Genomic DNA, 21806 nt, shown 5'->3' with positions numbered 1-21806 from the left:
GTCAAAACCAGTGGTGGGCCAAGCAACCTGCACAAGATCCTGGCCTGCCCACGTCTGAGCCTGAGAAGACGGTCTCCTGAGCAGCTCTGTGAGCACTTTAGAGAAATGCCGAACCCACCATCCCCCAAGGCTCATCACATACTGATTGTATCTAGAAAATTAAAACTATAGAGTGGTGGCCTTTTAAAACGAAACCCACAGAAATGAAATGAGCCAGAATACAAATTGCTGAATGGAGACATTTACCTACTCCATTGTCCATGAATTTATCTGTTTTGGCCAAGGAAGGGAGCGGGTAATAGTGGCTTAGACAGAATTGGCTTTCTCTTACACACAGACCCTTCAAATCCTGCATTCACCTTCTATTTCTACAGGTGTACAGTGAGAAGCTTCTCATTACAAATGTGCACTACAATTGTGTTTCACTTACTTTAGGAATGAAAACACGAGGTTACAATGGAGACCAGATTCTATGGTGTCCACAATAAGGAAAGTGTCCACTGAGAACTATCTCTACACTACACACTGTATGCTTATACAATACAAAAGCAAGAACAACTCTTTCAATGATCTCAAACCCTGCCCTTCCTGTGGAGGAATACCACAGCTCTGGTCAAGTACAATACACAACCCCATTTCCTCACCAAGTCTCTTTACAGGGGCTTCAAAAACATCCTGGAAAGATAAGAATTGAAAAGCAATTGACTTCTTTCAATAAACTATTTGAAGCCCCTCATATATTCATTCCAACAGGAACTCGTTGTAACTTCACATAAATACACGGAATTCAAAAATGAAAAATGATGCGGAAAGCAGGAGAAGGAAGGGAATGCCAGGAAAGTTCTGCGTCTTCATCTGTGAGAGAGTTGCACAAGTATAAACGGGTGTGAAAAGGCACTGAGCAGTAAGCAGTACGCTTAAGAGTTGTCCATTTTACTGAGCTCAATTTACACCTTCATTTTTTTTTTTAAAAAGGGGGGGTTGGGAGGGTAAAAAACAAGAAAAAAGGAAGCCCAAACCCAAACCCAGGAATGAGGTTGGCATTGAAATGACATAACATTTGAATCATTCACACAAAAAGCCTTTGGTGAACACCTTATTTCCAACACCATACAAGAGAAAGGATGAAACTTTTGTTAACATGTAGTCTTTTTTTTTCTTTTCTTTTTTAAATCATTAGGGGCTCGTACAACTCCTATGACAATCCATACATACATCAATTGTGTAAAGCACATTTGTACATTCATTGCCCTCATCATTCTCAAAACATTTGCTCTCCACGTAAGTCCTTGTTATCAGCTCCTCATTCCCCACCCCCTTCCTCCCCGCCCCCCATACCACGTAGTCTTGGCATCACAGAATAAATAATCCAAAGGCGGGGACAGGCAAGTGTGGGGGGCGTGCGGGGAAAGTGTGTGTGCAGGGGTCTGGGCAGAGGGTGGGGAAGCCAACTCAGCTCAGCAGAGCCAGCATTCTTAGATTACTGGCCTCTCCTGTCAGAGACCACCGGTGCTGCAAGCTAGCAAACCAATGTTATTGAAGCGGGAAGCCACACTGCCTGCCGTTGAGCCCTCTTCAGGTCCAAGTATGTGAAAACTAGACAAAGCTTTATTTGGTCTTTATAAGAAAGTACACTAGAAGCTATTTCTTTCACATTGTCTTTAAAGTTATACTCCATCACCAAAATTAAGCCACAGCCAAGGTCCGAATGAGCCAGGCCACCAGGCTACAGCACAGTGTAGTGGAACTCACAAGAGAATAATCTGGACACAGACACTAACAAGATGGCCCAAAGTGTATTGAGTCACCCTTACTTAAAGAAAATTCTGCATGTGGCCATACTTCACAGGAAATAGAATTTCACTTAATGTTTAAAATGGCCTCTTCTCTCCAAGTTATAAATATTTAGAAAAATTGTTTGTTCAAAGGAAGATGCTTTCTTTAATTGTGCAGGGAAAGCTGTTGTAAAGAACAAGTGGTTTTGAAAAAAAAAAAAAAAAAACCTGAAGGAAACTTTCATGAAAATCAGCCCCTAAACCAAGTGCAGCCTGTGAAGCAGCCTGTGCTTAGTGCAGTCAGGGGCAACGTTGGGGCGTACCTTTCATCCTTGATGTTCACCCTCAGCCCCATCCAACTCACTGCCATCAAGTCGGTTCCGACTCATAGCTACCCTCCAGCACAGAGCAGAACGGCCCCTGTGGGTTTCCAAGGCTGTAAATCTTCATGAAGGCAGAGAGCCTCACCTTTTGCCCTTAGAGTGGCTGGTGAGATTGAACTGCGGACCTTGTAATTAGCAGCCCAATGTGTAACCCCGCTATACCATTAGGGCTCCCTTTTAACCCCCTAACACACACATATAAAACCTACTTCTCCTCTGTGGGGAGCAGAGGAATTACCGGTCTATAGGATACCCCCCACTCCATCCCTGACAAAGTGGCCCAAGAAGTGGGTGGCAAATCCAAGTTCATTAACATAAGGAGAGATAGACCACCTGAATGCTGACACTGGTGACGAGGGACCAAGGGAGACAAGCAGGCAAGAGGGGAGCTCTCTCTTGGCCACAGTGGCACGCAGGGCACGCCACTCACCTGTCAGCTTTCATCAGGAGGTTGGGTGGCAGCTCGAGGAGCTGGTTGTGCTGCACGTCCAAGACCTCCACGCAGGTCCTCTCGAGGCGGTCGGGGAGCCTCGAGAGCTGGTTGTGGCCTGCTAGCAGTTTCCGGAGGCTGCTGTTGCAAAACAGCCTGGACAGAAAGGGAGAGAAGACAGATGGCAACTCAGCAGAGATCACTTGGAGTAGCAATTCCACAGATGATTAGCTGCAGCAGAGTTCCTAGAGCTCCCTCTCCCCCAAATCAGAATGCATTCCAAGTCACTTTGAGTTCATGTCAAACTTGGAGCTGTATATAGCTCAACACTTTGTGTCCTTTAGAAAAAGTAGGGGTGAAAGGGTGACGGAGCAGGGAAGCTTCTTCATGAAAGCCTTCAGAGAAGAGAGTCTGAAGTGGAGGGCTGCGTTCAGGAGGTAGGCTTAAAAGGCAGGTGCTTCTACAATGTAGGGTGATGTCCTATATTAACCCCAGGGTGACTGCAGGCTAGCTCTGGAGGCCTGAATTTAGGTCACTGGCTCTGAGGGTAAGGACTGGAGAGACCCCAGGCCTGCCTCATTAATATAACAAAGAACCCATTCCCACAAGGGATTTTAATCTTTAGACAGAGAGGTTCCAAACTCACAGCAACCCTGTAGCATAGGGTACAACTGCCCGGTGGGCTTCTGAGACTGCAACTTTCACCCAAGGAGTGCCCTGCTAACATTGTGGTTGGTTGCCCAACTCCTAACCATTACAGCACCAGAGATCCTCAGACAGAGAGATTGGACTTATATATTTGGGGGAACATAAGTCAACCCTTAACAGCAGGTTTATGTCCACAGATCATTATGGCCAGACAGAGAGATAACCCAGCACAGCCATTCTGTCAGAAGGGGTGGGAGCAGGGCACACGCACACACAATCTCTGCAGTGGCTACTTCAACCCCATCATTCAGGATTCATGTAACCACTTTTACGATCTTGTTGGGCCTAAGGGACAATATAAGAGTTACAGAAGGTGGCAAGAGGTGATTATTTTCATGTGTTTTCTTTATTCTTTAATATACGCACGTTTTCTTTGTTCTTTAATATAAGAATAAATGGAAGACAGGCGACAAAATTCTTATCTTGACTTTTCCAATTAAAAGGTAGGTTTGATAAGCTCTAGGGAGAGTATTAAATGCTTATTACTGGCTTTAGTTCAATTTTTTTGAATACTATCTAAGCATTCAAATATCTTTCCCTTTTAATACATACTTCCACGCCTATATATCAATTTCTGTTTTGTCAAAGCCTTGCCGCCTTGCCTGACAAACAAAGCTTGATGACTAAATTAGTCTCTAATGAATCACAGTCTTGCTGGAACAGCACATCCACTACATGGCAGAGACAAACATTTTGCAACCCAATTTACACCATAAAAGAGAAAACAATATATATTGTTTTTGTCCAATTTTTAAAAACCACAACACAACAGCACAGAACAAAACAAACAAAACACTGTTTAGATTCTTTGACAATAGAGCATTTGAGGTTTTCTTTGAATAAGGATTTGTTTGGATGCCCGCGAAAAGCCTGCAGAAAGAGCAGGGCAAATCTAAAACTCACTCACTTTGGGAAAAATTGGTCAAAATGTCACTGACCCTGAGGATGGATTTTCCCCCCTTCCGTTGTTTGGTTTATACCTTTCCTGTACCTTCTGGGGCAACAGGGACCTTTAATCCCACAGTGTATCTATTGGTTTGTGCTGCAGGGACCCTCGAAAGATCTGGCTCTGGCCCAGACTCTCTGACCTTTAGTGAGTCATGTGTGCATACCGGGAAAAGAAAGAACCAGGGAAGCATGGTGACGCCTGTCTTCAGTGTTCCAATTTTCATTAGGAGCCTGTTTTCCATGCGACCACTATTCTAAGAGATGCCACAGGGGTGGACAGACAGATAGAAAGGGACAGGGTACATCTCCAAGTGTTTCCTTTCTATTGATATTGTGATATGTGTTCTGGGTCACCTGCATGCTCAAATTGTCCTTACAATGCCCCAAGGCAGAGAGCATTCCAAGTACGTGACTAAAAGTATAGGCAGCATATGTGGCTGAGATTATGCAAAATAGATGGGGTCTTCCAGAGAGTGGAAGCTAAGTCAGATTTCTTTTATAACAGCTATATTCTAAGACACTGCTATCCAATAGAAAGGACAGATTACCCAGTCAGCCAGATAAGTATGTGCTTGCCTACTACCATCAAAAACAAATAAAAACCTCAAACTCACTGCCATCGAGTTAATGCTGACTCATAACCAACCCACCTGTGGGTTTCCGAGACTGTAACTGTTCACAGGAGTAGAAAGCCCAGTCTTTCTCCCAAGGAGCTGCTAGTGGTTTCAAAGTGCTGACCCTGCAGATTGCAGCCCAATGTGTAACCACTATACGGCCAGGCTCCTACCTGGTACCGTATTTTCTATCCAAATAAAGTACACATCATTATTTTTTAGGTTTTTTTGATTGGGTAGCAAGATGACTGCATAATTCCCTTATGCAATAGTTTCCCAAGCACACTATATGTGCTATATGCACACACATTTTTTATGTGAGTGCATAATGTGAGAAAGATGATAATCTGTAGTGAGTAATTTCACATTATTTTCACTCCATGAAACATTCTGCTTCTATGTCTGGCTGGCATTTGTCTCTTCCCCAAGCCCACAGTACCTGCTTACAGAATATATACTCCCTGGCAGGGACAGAGTACCTAGGGAGCAAGGTAAGCACAGGCTGACTTGTGCTTACTTACTAATCCATAGTGAATGGCTTCCCATAGGTTTTTTCACATCTTTAATGAGTTCACTAAGGGTTATTTATACCATTACTCAATTAAGATTAGTCCTATTTTCAGTGGCTCTGAGGATTGAGGTTAACATCTTGGGCAGTGCAACTCTAAAACATTTGCCAAGCTTACCAAACAAGCATATTTCATGATTCTTGGTCTTATAAAGAAAACTGGAAAAAATAGTCATCATACACCTCTTAAGGACTGTATCTCTAAGGTAAAGATTTACTCTGAAATGGTGACACAGTTTTGCAACAGACTGGACCTGATACTTTTGACTGCGTGCAGTCAGGTAAGCTGTGGAGTCTCTAGTCAGTGACGGGCTGAGAACAGTGGAACTAGCTAGACCTGACCTGTCCAAAACGGCAGCAACCAGCCACAAGGGGCTAGTTAAACTAACAACGTGAGAAACCCAGTTTCCCATTCACACAGTCATAGTTCAAGCACTCAGTAGGTATTCGTGGCTAGGGGGGGGGCCATATCCGACATGGTGACAGGCTTCTCACAAACTGTCCAAACGATCTTTTGTGTCATCCTTCCTCAACTCCAAAACAGGACGCCTGCATCTGTGGACATCGGAGAGCTCAGCCCAGCTGCTTAACAAATCTTACTGTTGAAGCACAAGCTATGAAACACAGAGGGGACACAGAGAGCCTGGAAGGAAATCCAAGTCCTGGGCTCTCCTACTCCAGTTTCTCATCAAGAAAAACAAAAGGGAGTCCGGTTTTCCTAGCAACCCAGTATTCGTAAGTTCTCTTTTCTAAAGTTACATGGGAAGGCAAACAAATAGATGCAGTAAGGTAGAGAGCTGCTACCTGGACGGATGCCAGTGGAAGACTGAAAGGAGTAAGGGCTCAGGGGTGAACCAATCACAGTCTGCCAAGTCTGTGAAGGTTTCTTTGGGCTCCTTTTAAAATGGCCACCAGGCAATGGCCCTGCATGGCTTTAAAAGGCTTGGCTGGGAGTCAAAGTCTCACTCTGTTTCACTGCATGAAGAGTCTGTGACTTGAAGACGCCACAGGAGGTTAAAAGACACCAAGTCAGATTTGAAGGCAAACTCTCTGAGGAGTTCACAATAATGAGTTAGACACGGACTCAGACATTTGTACAAATTGCTTGACGAACTGGAGACGCACTCACTCACGTGCTCCACAATACCCACCTGGTGGGAAGTTCACATATTTGATTATGGCCAATGTCCAAAACCTCCAGCTTCCGGCTTTCGCACACCCACTCAGGCACATTTTCTAGGCGGTTCCTGGACACAAGAATATAAAAGTCTTTTTTTTTTTAAATTGAAATCTGGTCTAAAATACAGTTCTAATGATATTTAGAAAGACTACATACAACTTTAAATGAAGTGCCCAAACTATAGTCAGCATAAACCCCAAAGCTGTGTGTGTCCATTTTAGCTAGAAGCAAGGAAAAGTGTGGGAAGGGTAGGGGGTGGGGGTGGGGGGGAAGCGGGATTTAAAAAAAATAGGGAAGGACACCAGTTACATCATCTGCATTATTTCAAAAGCGTAGAAAGTCAGGTTCCCCAAACTACTGATCTTTGTGAATTTTTTATGGCAAAAGGTAAAGTCTCTGCATGAGAAAGTACAAGAGCGGCAATCATAAAATGAGGTGACTGCTCTCCAAAAGGCAGAGCAGAATCTGCTGACAGAGGTTAGCAGCTGTCACCTGGAGGGGTCACAGACTCCCCTGAGATCAGGCTGTTCAAAATAGTTGAGCATTTCCTTTGGAATTGCCTTTCAAGTAAGTTTCAGTTTTAACATTAACATTACTAAAGTTTCATTTTTGGAAATGAATGCTATGGAGAGATTCACCCAGTTGTGCATGGCTTCAGGAAAAAAGCCTGCTAAAACATCTGTAGAAAGAGGCACAAATGGGACAGGCTGCCTTGCGGCAGTGAGCTCGAACAAGGGCAGATGCATCGCCGCATGCTCACAGGCAAGCTCAGAGCTTACCTACCCAGCATTCCCTCAGCCAACAGAGTGCTAGCTGCCCAGAGCATTCCAGGCCAACTTGGGGAGACTCGCTTGCTATTCTACTTTGTAAGGAAGGACTCCGCTACTAAAAATCTCCCACCATGAAAAGTATGGCTTTTAAAGCAGACTTTTGTCATTTTACGGAAAAACACGAGAACGTGGTTAATGAGAGGGCTTTAAAAAGCTTGTGGAAAAATCTACTATCTTTGCATTCAATTTATTCCACTAATTTTTTGAAGCCCCCTTGGGCAATCCAAGAGCCACTGCACCTTCTAGCCATGTGTTCTTCTATGTAAAATCATTCCAACCCAAGCCCGGATTCCAAGTCAGTGTAGTTGTTCTGGCTTCATCCACAGTGTATTTGTGATGAAAGTGCTGTCAAGACTTGACTCCTTACCTTGAAATATCCATGCAGGACAGGTAATTTGGAATCGGGTAAACATCAAGTTGAACAAGTTCTAAGAGGGAAAACACACACACACATAAGACAAAACATTACTATTCAAGTGACACAGAGACTCTGTTTGTCTGTAGACTATCATGGCTCTGTTTTAGTCCCCATTGTTTGGTTAGTTTAGGAAGCACAATGAACCCATTTGTTCAACTCTGGAGCTACAGGAGAGGAGAACTTCTAATTTAATCACAAGGTCTTAGAGATTGAAATAAATCACTCGTTTTACTTTCTTGCCTCCTTCTCATCCATTGACTGAGGCTCCTCTCACTAAAATTTTATCTGGCAGATGAACTCACTGTACACTGGCTTGTGCAGTCAGGGTTCCTTCCTCAAACCCAGTGCATCCTGGCTCTGAGGCCACCTTCTCTCTCCTGAACAGCAATCCTGAAGACCGCAGATGGCCTCTGCGTCTCCAATCTGATAACCCTTTCTCAAACCTTTCCAGATGAAATGTGATACCACAGCCCACCAGACTGTTTCTAGGACAGGGAGTTTCTAGAAGCCCACCCGCCTCTCTAAATCCGTAACAAAGATTTCACTCAGTTCCTCTTTCTCCTCCTAGCTACGTCTAGTTGCCTATCCTGATCCCAGCCAACTCTGAGGGTCCCTCTTCCCTCCACTCAGTCAGTACCTACTGTTCTGACTCGTCCTGCTGATTCTTTTTCCATTCCCACACTCCACTTCACCACCAAGTTCTCAACAGCTCACACATCACACCTTCACAAGAACTTGGACTCAGAGGATGGAGAATTATTCCACTCTCCTGCCACTAATATATTCTTCAACGGCTTCCACGTAGGTAGGCTTCAAGTGTCGCTTCCAGTATAAGTACTGTCTCCTTTGCTTCAGAAGTTCCACTGGCTCCTCCTTTGTTGTAGTAAGTTCAATGCTTCAAGATCTGACATCAACCAGGGGCCCCTAATTACTTGCTGCCACTCCTCAGCAAAGGAGACAGCTAGAATCCCCCTCTAGAAGTAAGGGCGGTAAGACTTCATCTCGAACACTTTGGGAATGTCATTAGGAGGGCCTAGTCCTCGGAGAAGGCCAGCGTGCTTAAGAAAAAGACCTTTCTCCTTTGTCTTTCACATAGTTAGAACACATGTGCACACACTTTCAGAGAGAGATGTGAGAGTAGTAAATGCGTGTCTTCGTACTGATCTCTAACTGAAGCAACTGAAATCTTCAACTGACAGAGTGCCTGCTATACCAGGGATTTCCAGAAGACAGCTCAGGGGAAGTTCCTCAGGTTGATGTAGCATGAAGCTTGAGACCCTGAGGAGAATTCAAAGTGGACCTGCCTGTCACTCCACAAATCAAAACTATAATTGAGGTTTCAGATTTATTATCCTGACAAGGTTGCTCAAAAAAGTTCCTTTTCCCCCTCTCTTTTAAGCACAAAAGCCAAATAAAGAAGAGGGAGTCGCTTCTCTAACAACAAGCCAGGATCAAGAGCAGGGCCACGACCTCCTTTATTCTTCTGCCACCCTTATGGACCAAGCCTGCATTCTCCTTGCAACTTTTATCTCAGCAAAACACGACACGTATTTGACTAACAGGCAAACCAGAGAAAGGCAGTGCTGACAGCGCTGGATAAATTCTTGGAACCCAGAGAGAAACTCGGATATGGTCCATGTTACGTACCATTAGAAGAGGCATAGAGTGCTTTTAGGAAATAGCCACAGATGTTCAAGGTCACCAGCTGATTCCTTTCACAGTGCAAGACTTCGATGTTGTTGAAAACTGTAGCGTCTAGGTCACCAAGTTTATTGTCACGCAGGTCAAGCTGAGTGACATGTTGGAGAAATTCCACTTCATCTGCTATTAGCTTCTTAATTACGTTCAGTCTTGAGGGGGATAGAGAGACAGAGCGAGACTATCATTAAATCCGATGCTACTAATAACCAGCCATACCCTAAAATGGAAGAGTAACAATAAAAAAAATTTATAGTTCGTCTCCATAATTTCTTTCATCTCAGCACCTGGCCAGATTCTCTGGCAGCTTATTTTTGCTTCAGCACCACAAGGTTATATGTGAAATGAGACTTAGACCTGGACGCCTGGAAAAAGAGCAAGCACGCTGACTTCATTCATTTAGATCATTTCAAGAGGGGGAAAAAACAACCTAAGCATTTATTTCTAAAGAAATTGGCGAGAAACTATTGACACCGGCCTGGGAAGAACACGAGAATCAAAAGCCAGAGCGAGCCCGGCGCAGAGTGCGACCACGGGGAGGGCCGAAGGAGCAGGTGGACAGCAGTCGCCCGGAGGCCAGGACTAAAGGCTGACCCTGAAAAGAAATGTGTGAGGAGGGCCCACACATGCAACACAGGAGGGGTTGCAGGAACAAGGTTCACCTTGGTGGTGACCACTGCTAGAGCCTTCTTTAAACAGTGCTTAGAAACGTGCAACCAACGCTCAAGTTTGGCATCTGGGATTCCCTGAGAAATCAGAAAATGAAGGGCAACAGTGAGGAATGGCCACTGTAAGGGGGAGCAAGGCAAAGGGCAACACTGCAAGGGTGCCTGGTCACCACATAGCGAAACCTGTGAGAGCTGGAACTCGCCAGCCCGCCCTCGTTTCCCCACATCCTGCCTAGAATAGGCTACAGTCTTACTGCTTCTCTACCACTCATTGCAGTGGAGACTATTTGAGGGTCCCCTTCTCCACCAGTGCCCCAGTGCCTGCTTCCACAGGCTTTACTAGGATTCATTCCACCACCACCAGTACCTGGGGGGCTACGATCCTTGCAGAAGAGCATTCCTATGAAAGCTAAGAGTTTTAGAAAATGAAAGTTCTCTGTAGTGAGTTTCTGCCCTTTAAAAAATAAAGTAAAAATTATGGGGTTTGAGTTATTAATAGCACTATCATAAAGTCAGTGAAGCACAAAGTTGAGTGACAGCTAAGAGCTAGAACTAGCGCATATGGCCTCTTCAAAAAAATGTCCCCAAGAGGGTGGGTTGTTGTTTTTTTTTTAATTATCATACCAGGTTGTTAAGTTTAAAAACCTGGCCCCAACCCACAATTTGTCTATTTCCAAATGCTCACTAGATTATTTAAAATTCAGGGAATTTTTTTAAAGCCTATTTTGGATATAACAGAATATAGAATTTTTAAAAACCACCCCGTGTCCTCCCCGTTCTATGTTTGGATAACCTTAATATTGATTATCTTTATTTAAAAGCATCCTACTAATTTCATAATTAACACTCATGAATTTAATAAAACAAAAGATTAAAACGTAAGGAAAGTTAACATTCCCACTGGTTAGCTTCAATTGCCAAGTCTCAACATGATTCAAATATTGTCCCAAGGTTTTAAGTTCCCTCAAATGTACATCTATTTAGGAAACATTTTAAAAACAAACAGTTTTATTGGGACATAATCCAAATATCATACAATTCAGTGATTCCATCATGCCGAGAAGAATTGTAAAATTATCACAACAATCAATTTTAGAACATCTTCTTCTTTCTTGTACTCCTTGTTTATTAGCTCCCTATTAAAATTTTCTACCAACCAATAAAACTTCAGCTAACGTAGTTGTGTGATTTACTTCAGAAATAGTCATTGAGTATTTACTATGTGCAGGGAGGCAGTGGGACGGACCATTTATGTTCTAGTCTCAGTTTGCTGCTCTACACTTTGCAAATACGACTGTGGGGAAGTCACCTAGTATCTCTGCAAATCGAATTCCAGTATGTAAAACGGGGGCAACATCTTCCTTATCCTATAGGGCAGAGGGGAGGACCAAGTGACTGGTACAAGTACTTTCTTCCAAGTCTGTCTCCAAGAAAGTACAGCTAGAACGTTCCTTAGAAATGAGCATGCTGACGCTGTCTTGTGGGTTTGGGACATGCACCCAGGAGATCCGTTCCTGGAGAAAGGCAACATGCACAGTAAGTACAGGACCAGCAAAAGAGAGGCAGACCTTCGACGAGACAGACTGCCACGGTGGCTGCAACAAGGGGCTCCAACAGAACACTGCTGTGAGGCTGGGGCAGGACCGGGCAGGGCTTTGCCCTGTTGCACAGAAGGTTGCCGGGAATCTGAACAGCAGTAACAGGAACAGCTGGCATTTCGGAAACTGTGAAGGGCTACAGGCTGGAGACCGTGATGACCGCCTAGGTCTCGGTGGGAATTACGGTGTTTGTCAACAGGTTTCGTAGTTTCCTGAGGGGATTCAGATGTGTGATAAAAAGCAAAATGGCAGTGTGCGATGAGTGTCATAAACGAGGGAAAGAGAATGATGGGACAAGATGCTGGGGAAGAGGAAACCCTCACAGACCTCCGAGGATGATGGAATTTGGCAGATGTGAAGGGAGGCAGCAGCAAGGGGTCCTAGGACCAGACATGCCTGGGGACTGGGGTTCCTCAGAGTGTTCTTTGAAAGCAGTGAGGATCTGGCTGTAGAGATGGGTAGGCTTATTCAGTCAAATATTGACCAAGTACTATAACTACTAAGTGCCAACACCACAGACCCAAAAGTACTTGAGAACAGTGCTTCTGGAGTTCTCTACGGCAAAGGACTAGTTTCTACATTTCTAACCCATCACAGACTAATGCCTCGACCTGTTACACTGGGTACCCAGCTCTGACCACCTGGGTCACACCATGCGGGTTCAACACCACTGACCCAGCTTAGTCCTTGCTCAAGGAGCTGCAGCTGCCCACAGAGCACTCAGGTACTGCCAAACTGTTATGCATCTCTGAAAGTCATCTCAAATTCTGTGTCTATCTGCGTGTGGAGCAGAAAACAAACTGCTGGCTTGGCAGCCCAGGCTGGTGGACTGACTATACACACTATATTACGTGGGAGACAGAGCCTCGGCCTCCAGCAATGCACATGGGAGACTGGAGCTTGAGTGCTTTGATGCACAGAACGGATGGCTGAGGGCAGGACTGCCCTCAACTGTGAGCGCTGCACAACCACTCCGGTGGGAAAGGTCAGCAAGGAGAGGGATGCATGAGAGGCACCAACAAGACTCTGGTGCTGGACTAGACATGACGATAGGACTAGACAAGGCCTATGACGGACTCCGCTGCCAGAAGTTCTGTATTTGCTTAGCCAAGCCCAGGAAGGCAAAAGTAGGGAAGACCTGGCCTCATAGACTCCGTTTCCCCTGCATTTGGATCCCGGCACCAAATGAGCAGCTGAAGTGGAGTAAGTCTGTCCCCAGGAAAGAGGAAGCTAGGGGGATAATGAAAACAGAGATGAATGAGAAAGGGCAGAGGGGTGAGAACCTGTGTAACCACTGAGGCAGAAAGCAGAGAAGGATTCAGGAGCAACCGAATAAAGCCGTTTCCGAGTCAAGGTACTTAAACAGAAAATTAAACCGCTTTTAAAATACAACCTTTCCATCTGAAGGAATAAGAAACTCACATCAGTAAAATCAGTCCTTTGTCTACAAAAACAAAGTGAAACATCTCTGAGGCTGTTCTACCTGCTGTAATTTAATAACACTACATCAAATTTTAGGCACAACTGACCGGAATTCCCTCCCTTCAGCTGAGGGGCCTGGAAAGCAGTAGCCACCTATTCAGTTGGTCAACAATTCCAGAGAGCCTGGGGCCTGCCCCTACTGAAATCCCTAGTAGCTTTCGTCAACTCAAAATATCTTTTTTTTTTTTAAATCTTTCTTAATTATGATTTGGGTGAAAGTTTCCAGGGCAAATTGGTTTTCCATCCAACAATTCATACACATTGGCTTTGTGACATTGAGTGTAACTCTCATAGCAGATGGGCGGGTTCCCACTTCCTCCAGGTTTACCGTCCTAGGCCTTCCTGCCTGCCTATGAGCTTTCCCGGGGGTCAGTCCTACCCTGGGGGTTCGTGTGGTGCAGAGCAGGCCTTGCTGATGCTACTACCCACCTTGTAGGTCTGTCTGTCAGTTGGATCAAAGCTGAGTCCCAGCGTGAATTCAATGCCAGGCTTGAAGGAGGACTAAGGACTATAGTCTTGGGGTTCCACCAATCTCTATCGAGCCAGTACGTCTGCTATTCTTTTCTGAATGTTATCTTCTTTATGTGCCAGTAACCCCAAATCAGTTATCTTCTTTATGTGCCAGTAACCCCAAATCATCTTATGACTATTACCTAAAGTCAATGCAACCCAGTCTTCAGCTCCATCAAAGTTGCAACACTGACTGGGTGGCGGGAGGGGGAGGGGGGAAGACAGGACGGACCAGACCCTGAATTCTAAAACAAGAGTAGTATTCTAAATCTAAGTGTCTCGCAGGCAAATAATGTTAACAAATGGGAAAGAAACTTAAGAGCACATTCTTCAGTTGTCAAAATTTCCAAGTCAGATAAATAATGACTGTTTTGTATCCTGTATATTAATAATTCAAGGTCTTCGCATCTTGAGCACGTCCCTGGTGGGTAAGGCCTGATTCCCTTAGCCTGAGGTAAGGTAAAGCCACGCCATTCTCTGTGAGGTGGAGATGTGATTTCTAGGTCACAGCACATGAGTGGGAAGAAAATGGACCAGAGGATGATGCTACTCTATATTGATGCCAGGAGGCAAGTCTGAGTAGGGGGCTGGGCTGTCACCACAGAGGAGAGCAGCCAGTGGTGCGAAATACCAACAGGGGCAAAGATGGCAAGAAAAGCAGCTGAGCAGGTTCCCTGAGCAGAGAGAGGCCCTCGTCAAATACTAATGACACTACACAACCCTTATTGGGAGAGTCAGACATTTAACTCAAGCCTCTGCACAATCCTGTAAATTAGGGTCTGTGATTTATAGATGCATAAAACAGAGGCCCACGAAACGAGTCAACTTGCCTAAGAGCCGACACATTTAGTATGTGGTAGTGTCAAACTGGACACACTCGTGCTAAGACCCAAGCCCTAAGTCCTCTAACGTGCTCTGTAGAAGTTCCACTGGTTTCCCCTCACAGAACAGAGCAACACGCCCTCCTTATGTGCGGCTCTGCTCACTAGAAACTTGGATGGCATCTCACCTTCTAGTGGCCGAGCATCTTTCATGTACCAAGACCAGGCTAGCGCTCTCCTGTGGAGAGTGGACTGATCAAATCCAAAGCACAGAGTGTTGGAAAAGATGAGATGGAAGGCTGCATCCTAACTTGGTCTGACAGTATACAGTGGGTTTTATATTTTTCTAAAGAATAATTAAACAAGGACCGAGCCATTTAGAGGGGAAAACAGAATAAATAAGCTAGTGAAGTCAATTAAATCAATTTAATAAGTAAACTAGTATAGCTGCAAGGGTTCTAGTTCATACATGTAAGGGGCTTATTTCAAACAAAATATGGTGAAGCTCAGCTCTGCAATCAGGAGATGGGTGAAGGCAAGTTTTCTCAACTTGCCTGAGTCTTGTCAGAGTGCCTTCCAAAAAAAGGTCCGATCACCACCACAGTGGCTTCTGAGGGGACCTGCTGAACCAGTTCAATTCAAGGGAGAGAGGTCAGCTTAGAAGGTTCTGGTGAATGTTTTGTTGGAGACTCCAGAGGGGTAATAAGAAAAAGTTATTTTCCCACCGATGAGAAAAGATCCGGAAAATTGCACTCAGGAATTATTTTTCCACCATGACAATGTATCTGCTCATTCTTCATGGATAATGAGGACTGTCCTGCCAGAATTTTGTTGAAACCCTTACCCTATTGTAAAAACGTATGGGGCAGTGTCTGACCTCCTCTATCTTGACCAGAGGGAAGGAGGAGAATCAAATTTAACATCAGCCCATGGCCAACTCTTAGGAGGCTGAGATCAGACAAGCTTCTTTCCTCCACTTATCTTTATTCTGGTATCAACTATCCCTCACATAGCCCTCCTTACTTCTCAGCTGGATTGAATAATGCATTGTTAGTAATGGCCACACAGAACTCACAAACCATACGCAGGTTAGGGGCTTATTTAGGGAAGTCAATAGATTACAAATGAGGATTAGAAATGCTCGACAGTTCTCCAGACAGGGCAGTTGACTTTGCAGCCACCAGGTCCCTTGACCTCTGCCCTGCTCAAGCAATGTTACAAATCTCTCTTAGAGATGCCAATACATGCCCAAAGGGCATGCCACTCAACCATTAATCTCAACCAAAGGTGCTCACCTCTATCTTGGTGGATCAGCACACCTACCTCCCCCAATTAAGTGTTAAAGACGCCCCGCTCCACAGGCAGGACTCTTTGAGAAGAAACTCAGTTTTACTTTCTGTGTGGGCAGGGAAGCCCACTGCTCTCCTGTGCTCTGGCACATCTGCCATTTCTCTGGTCTTACAGCTTTGTGTCTTGGATTGAGGAGGCTCAATGCACCAAGATCTCGAGGTTATAAAGATGTGTTCCACTCCTGGCTGGGCTTTCTTGACGGTAGTGAGATTCTTCCCTCAAACTTCTGAGATGGCTCATTTTATACTAGGGATGGCAAAACTGACCAATCCCCACGATAGTTTCAAGTTTTTCATTCCAATCACAACTCTGTTAACCACCACTCCATAGGAATCATGCCATTGTGGCTGCATCTTCTCTCATCTTCCCTTACGAAGACTCATCAGGAAAAGTCGTTTGGTGGATCTACAGAGTCTGTGGCTAGCAGAGCCATATTAAAGAGTTCTCTGCACTGCACTCATACAACTGCAGACTTTGTCTCAAAAGAGCATAATTTGAGTCCCTTATGGACGCCAAAATTGCCATTTTGATATGGTATTAAATCCAAGAGCGCAGAATTCTTAAGGGAAGGGTCCGAAAGATGGGAACACCACCTTTAGAAGTGTACAGACTTAAATAGAGGGTGTGCTGAGAATTCGATAGCTTGAAAGTTTTCTTTACTAAAGGTATCTATGATTTGGGAACGATATTTTTTGACTTACCCTCATATATTAAGAAAGACGAAGAAAAAAATAAGAGATGCTCAAGGATGTTAAATGCCTGAAATGACCCACAGAAAAGAAGGCCTCAGAGAAAGAGACTCACTTTCCTCTCAATTACACGGCTTTCATTCACTGCAAATAGTTCTCTCTGACTTTATGGCCTTATCTGCTCATGCAAATTAAAACTGGGCTCAAATTCACACAACACGGCAAGGCCTTCAAGATCAATCATTCCTTCCTTTGGGAAGAAACAAGGAAATGGACCATCATTTCAACTAACCGGGCTTGCCTGGGCTTAGTGGACAATACCTGGTCCCTAATTACAAGCAAACCAAACACATGGGATATAGTTCTCAAAAAAAAAGAGAAGATTACCTGAGATCCACATGTTTAATGTGAGGCATTCTTCTTAATGCCTGTAGCCTCAGGGCCTCTATGCAGTTTCCAGACATGCAGAGCTTGTCCACGGCAGTCAGTTTCTCCAACACCTCTGGAATGTCAGTGAATTCATTGAAAGAAAGGCTGAGATAACTCAACTGGTGCATGTTCTCCAACTCTGCAGGGAGCGACTGGAGGAAATTTCCATCCAGCAAAAATGTCTGCAAACTAGTCAAAGAAAACATAGGGATTACAAAGCAAAATATGTGAAATCCACACCCCTACTCATCAACATCACTCACTGACTGCCGCTAGGTCGATGTGACTCATAGTGACCCTGTAGGACAGAGTAGAACTGCCCTGTGGGTTTTTGAAACTCTAAGTCCTTATAGGAGTAGAAAGCAACATAAGAAAAAACAAAATCACGAACCACAGAGAATGTATTTGCTCCTCAAAAAATGCATAAGGTCAGAGCCTGGGGCAGTCTTGGTCCAGAAAGACAAACTCAGAGATAAGGATCTTAATCTCTTCCTGAAAACCACCCTTATGGCCAACTTTCCCAATTTAGGCTTAAATGAGAACAACACGAACCCTCTGCAATGGGAACATGGTCCTCCCATCCTTCCTGGTTATTTTTTTTCCTGGTTATTTTATTTTAAAAAATGAATTTCTAACGTCCCAGAGTTTAACACAACCCAGAAAGTGAGAGAGCAGCCCCTGCCCTCTTCTACACATTTAGGCTAACTCACCCACAGGGACACTCAGTGCTAAACTGGGCTCTTTCACTTTCTTACAGGATTCCAGAGAGTGCAGAAAAGTCACACCAGACAGTACTGTCTCCTGATGTGAGCAAAGTGGCATCAAGGAGAACCCTACTAAGCACTGGAGCCGGCATGCAGGGCTCCTAAGCCAGCGGTCCCGGTACCTAGTGCAGAGCGCAGTAAAGTACGCACTTGTGCATGACACCGACGGCGGCGGGAACTGCTCTCAGGTCGTTGCAGGACACATTCAGCTCTGTCAGGGTTGGAATACTGCACACGGCTAACGGGAAGTCTCCTAAGTGATTATTGGAAAGGTTTAGACTCTTCAACTTGGTGAACCTACGACAATGAAACAACACAAAAGGAAAGAAGACAAATGTCAAGGCTGCATGCAGCATTATACAACTTCATACAACATCATACAACTTCTCCCAGCCTGAGAGAGGACACCCTCGACTCCGAGAGTAATGAGGCAGTACAGCACCCTTGGGAGCTAAGTGACTCTCCAGCAGCATTTTATCTACAGCATAACCATTGGACTTCAAAGGCAATGTGTCCGTTTGAAAAAGGTTGACTGTTGGGGGGGGGGGGGCAGCTCTGTTTGGGTGTACTTAACTCATATGTAAAGGAAACTGGGGAGTTAGAAATGAGAGCACCCCAGGGCTCCTTGGTCCCAGACAAGCCCAGACTTTTCTGCTTCACATCTCTCATATATGAGGTGCTCTGGGGACACACTGGTTAGCATTTGCCTGCTAACTGAAGAGTCAGCTGTTCAAAGCCACTAGCAGATCCATGGGGGGTGGAGGTGGGGGGTGGGGGGAGAACACGGCAATCTGCTTCCAGGAAGATTCACACACAACCAATCCCTAAAACCAAGCCCCCTGCTGTGGAATCCATTCCTGCTCAGCTCCCCTACAGGGTTTCTGAGACTGAATCCTTATGGAAACAGGTTACCTCACCTTCCTCCCAGGGTGCAGCTGGTGATCATGACCCACAGACCCTGCCATTAGCAGTCCAGTCCTTATCCTGCAGGCAAGGGTAAACTATGGAGCAGTTCTACTCTGTCCTATAAAGTCACCATGACTTGGAATTGGCAGGATGGCAGTGAGTGTTCTCAAATCCAACCCTGGATTAATAACTTCACAGAACTGCTCTACGGTGCCTAGTCCTTCTAAGTTTCCATTTGGGGCTGCATTTTCATTACTTGATTCCGAGACATCAATACTGCTGACCACACTCAAGAAGAGTCTTTCTACCTCCCTTTAACCATTGCCTTCATCAGGCCCCCCCTCACTCTCTCTAGACCCCTTTACCTGTGTTTCCATTTTTCTTCCTCACCTCCACTTGCTACCCCCAATTTAGGCGTGGGAGGTCCCTGGATTTGAAGCAAGATGCGTCCTAAGTGTAACATCAAGTGCAATCTGTAGATGAGTCAGAGCAGGGGCATGAAGTTCTTAGTTTTACTTTAGTGCGGTGGATCTCAACCTTCCTCATGCTGTGACTGTGACCCTTTAATACAGTTCCTCATGTTGTGGTGACCCCCCAGCCACAAAATTATTTTCATTACTACTTCATAACTGTAATGTTGCTACTGTTATGAATTGGGTGAGCCCTGTGAAAGGGTCGTTCAACCTCCAAAGGGGGCATGACCCACAGGTTGAGAACTGCTGCTTTAGTGCAAGAAAGGAATCCTGGTGGCAAAGAGGGTTTTTAACCTCTAGGTTGGGAGTTCAGCCCTCCCGCAGCTGCTCTGGAGAGAAATGAGGCTGTGCGGGTTACTGCTTTCGACACAGTAAGGAGGCTCTGCTCTGTCACATAGGGGTGCTAAAGGCCAGAACTCCCTGAGGGAGGGTTGGGGTGAGTGCAAGAAAAAGCTCAAAGCTTTTCTAAGGATTTACAAACTGCTGTGCAGCAAGTGAAGGTGATTGTGAGGAAGAATTTGTTGTCGATAGAGTTGGTTGGTCCTTGGTGAGGGCAGATTCACATCAAATTAAGGGCAAGCAGGTGTTGTCTTTAAGCCAGAAGCTTGTAACCATTTTATAATTAGTCTGCTTTATGCTCTGGAGTTGGACACATTCAAAACCAGACTATATTGCTCCCGGGTCTTCCTTCTCTACGTGGTTCTGCTGCAGTCTTTTTACCACTCTGTGGGCAGCTTTCTCAATCCCACCCTAAGTCTCCCACCCCAGATCCCAACAGGACTAACCTTCCTCCAAACCAGCACGCCCCTGCCGTTCTATTTTTGTTGATCTTCCTCTTCTCAGTTACCCCAACAATTAAAGACAAGATTGGTAATATTTACTTCTGTTCCATGCTCTATTTGGCCCACTGCAGGCGTCTGCACTGTTTCTACTTGTGATGAGAATCTTTGGTTGTCTCAGGCTAATTCTTTCAAAAGCAGCACAACTCTGAGTAGACAATAGAGACACACATGCACAACGAAATCCAAGGCCATTCCTTGGAGCTGTGGGCTTTGCCCTTTATTCCACCCAGCAACCAGGCATTATATCTACTGCACAGGGTGAAAATGTGGATTAGTATAATGGAGCTCATAGTTGTTGGCTGAGTATAAACTGAGTAGTGCTTTCAATTAAATATAAACTCAGGAAAGATTTCTTGTTAAACCTGAAAAACATATTGTAATCAGTCTACTCTCCATTTATCACTGGACTCATTAAAACCAAATCCAAACCCACTGCTGCTGAGCTGGTTAACATGCTCGACCGATAAACCACCAGCTACACCCAGGGAGCAAAGTGTGGCAGAGTCTGGTTTCATAGAAATCACAGCCGTCTGTGGAAACCCGGTCCCCCAGGGTCACTGGGTGGGACTCGGTTCAATGGCAATGAGGCAGACATTCTGGAATATGCTATGAGACTTTTTGGAAGGTGGAAACTAGAAGCATAGGCTTTTGAAAAGTGTAGGTCAACAACAACAAGAACAAATTAGGGGGAGGGTTCCTCTGTGCAAACCTATTTTCCAGAACAGCAGCACTTGAGAATGAAGAAAAGCAGTACTGAGTGAAATGAGTAAAATTACAACTGACAAGCTTAAATGGAAGAGGGGGGGAAAGCTCTCAACAACTTCTCCCCCTATTACTTTTGTGTTGGGGGTTTTGTTTTCTGTATTTGGGATTCTCAAACGGCCGCTAGAGAATGTGGTGCATTGAATTTCTCCATCAGTAGTTAACAACAACAACAACAACAAAATGGCCCTCAGGCATAGGAACCCGCCCTTCCCACACAGCTGGGCTCAGCCACTGGAGGTGGGTGACTCCTGGAGCCTGGCAGCTAGCTGACAGCAGCATAAAGTACAAATCCATTTCAAAGGAATGTAGTATCATTGCACTAATATTTTTAAAGATAATAATCTTTGTATATTGAGCAAGCTCACTATTATCCAAGAAAAAGATCAGAAACCCCTGTGCTTGATATAAAATGTAGGGTTCTTAGCTCTGCCGTATTAATGGGTAAATTAGCATGTGTCTAAAGATCCAGCTGAAAACACAAAACTAGCTTATTAATAACCTGCAATATGCAGATAACACAACCTTGCTTGCTAAATGTAAGGATGGCTTGAAGCACCTGCTGATGAAAGTCAAGGGCTACAGTAAGGACTGCAACTCAATGTAAAGAAAACCAAGTTCTCAAAACTGGACCAACAGACAACATCACGGTGAGCAGAGAAGACACTGAAGTTGTCAAGGATTTCATTTTAGTTGGATCCGCAATCAAGGCTCATCTAAGTACCAGTCAAGAAATCAAATGATGTGCTGCCTCAGTCAAATCTACCACACAAGACTTCTTTAAAGTGTTAAAGAGCAAAGAGGTTAGTTTTAGTTTTAAGGTGCACCTGGCCCACGCCATGGTATTTTCAATGGCCTCATATGGACTTGAAAGCTGAATCATGAATGAGGAAGACCATGGAAGAGTGGAAGGGTTTGTAATACAGTGCTGGCCAAGACTATGGAGAGTACCTTGGGGCT

General features: G+C 44.8%; 1 protein-coding gene across 1 annotated transcript in view; it reads right to left on the bottom strand.

Moving 5' to 3' along the window:
* The window catches only part of PHLPP1 (PH domain and leucine rich repeat protein phosphatase 1), a 214973-nt gene that overhangs the window by 34006 nt on the left and 159161 nt on the right, over window positions 1-21806 (bottom strand). The window contains exons 7-12 of the mRNA XM_013004763.2: window positions 18014-18160; window positions 17058-17288; window positions 9502-9704; window positions 7804-7864; window positions 6578-6673; window positions 2589-2744 (exon numbers count right to left, since the gene is read on the bottom strand). Coding sequence (XP_012860217.1) covers window positions 2589-2744; window positions 6578-6673; window positions 7804-7864; window positions 9502-9704; window positions 17058-17288; window positions 18014-18160 — 894 coding nt within the window. The remainder of the gene's footprint in view (window positions 1-2588; window positions 2745-6577; window positions 6674-7803; window positions 7865-9501; window positions 9705-17057; window positions 17289-18013; window positions 18161-21806) is intronic.

Source organism: Echinops telfairi, unplaced genomic scaffold (assembly GCF_000313985.2).
Source record: "Echinops telfairi isolate 266 unplaced genomic scaffold, ASM31398v2 ScPeMD7_7400;HRSCAF=8409, whole genome shotgun sequence".
NCBI classification, from domain to species: Eukaryota; Metazoa; Chordata; class Mammalia; order Afrosoricida; family Tenrecidae; genus Echinops; species Echinops telfairi.
Note: the sequence above shows the minus strand (reverse complement) of the source record. Positions and strands in the feature narration are given on the sequence as shown.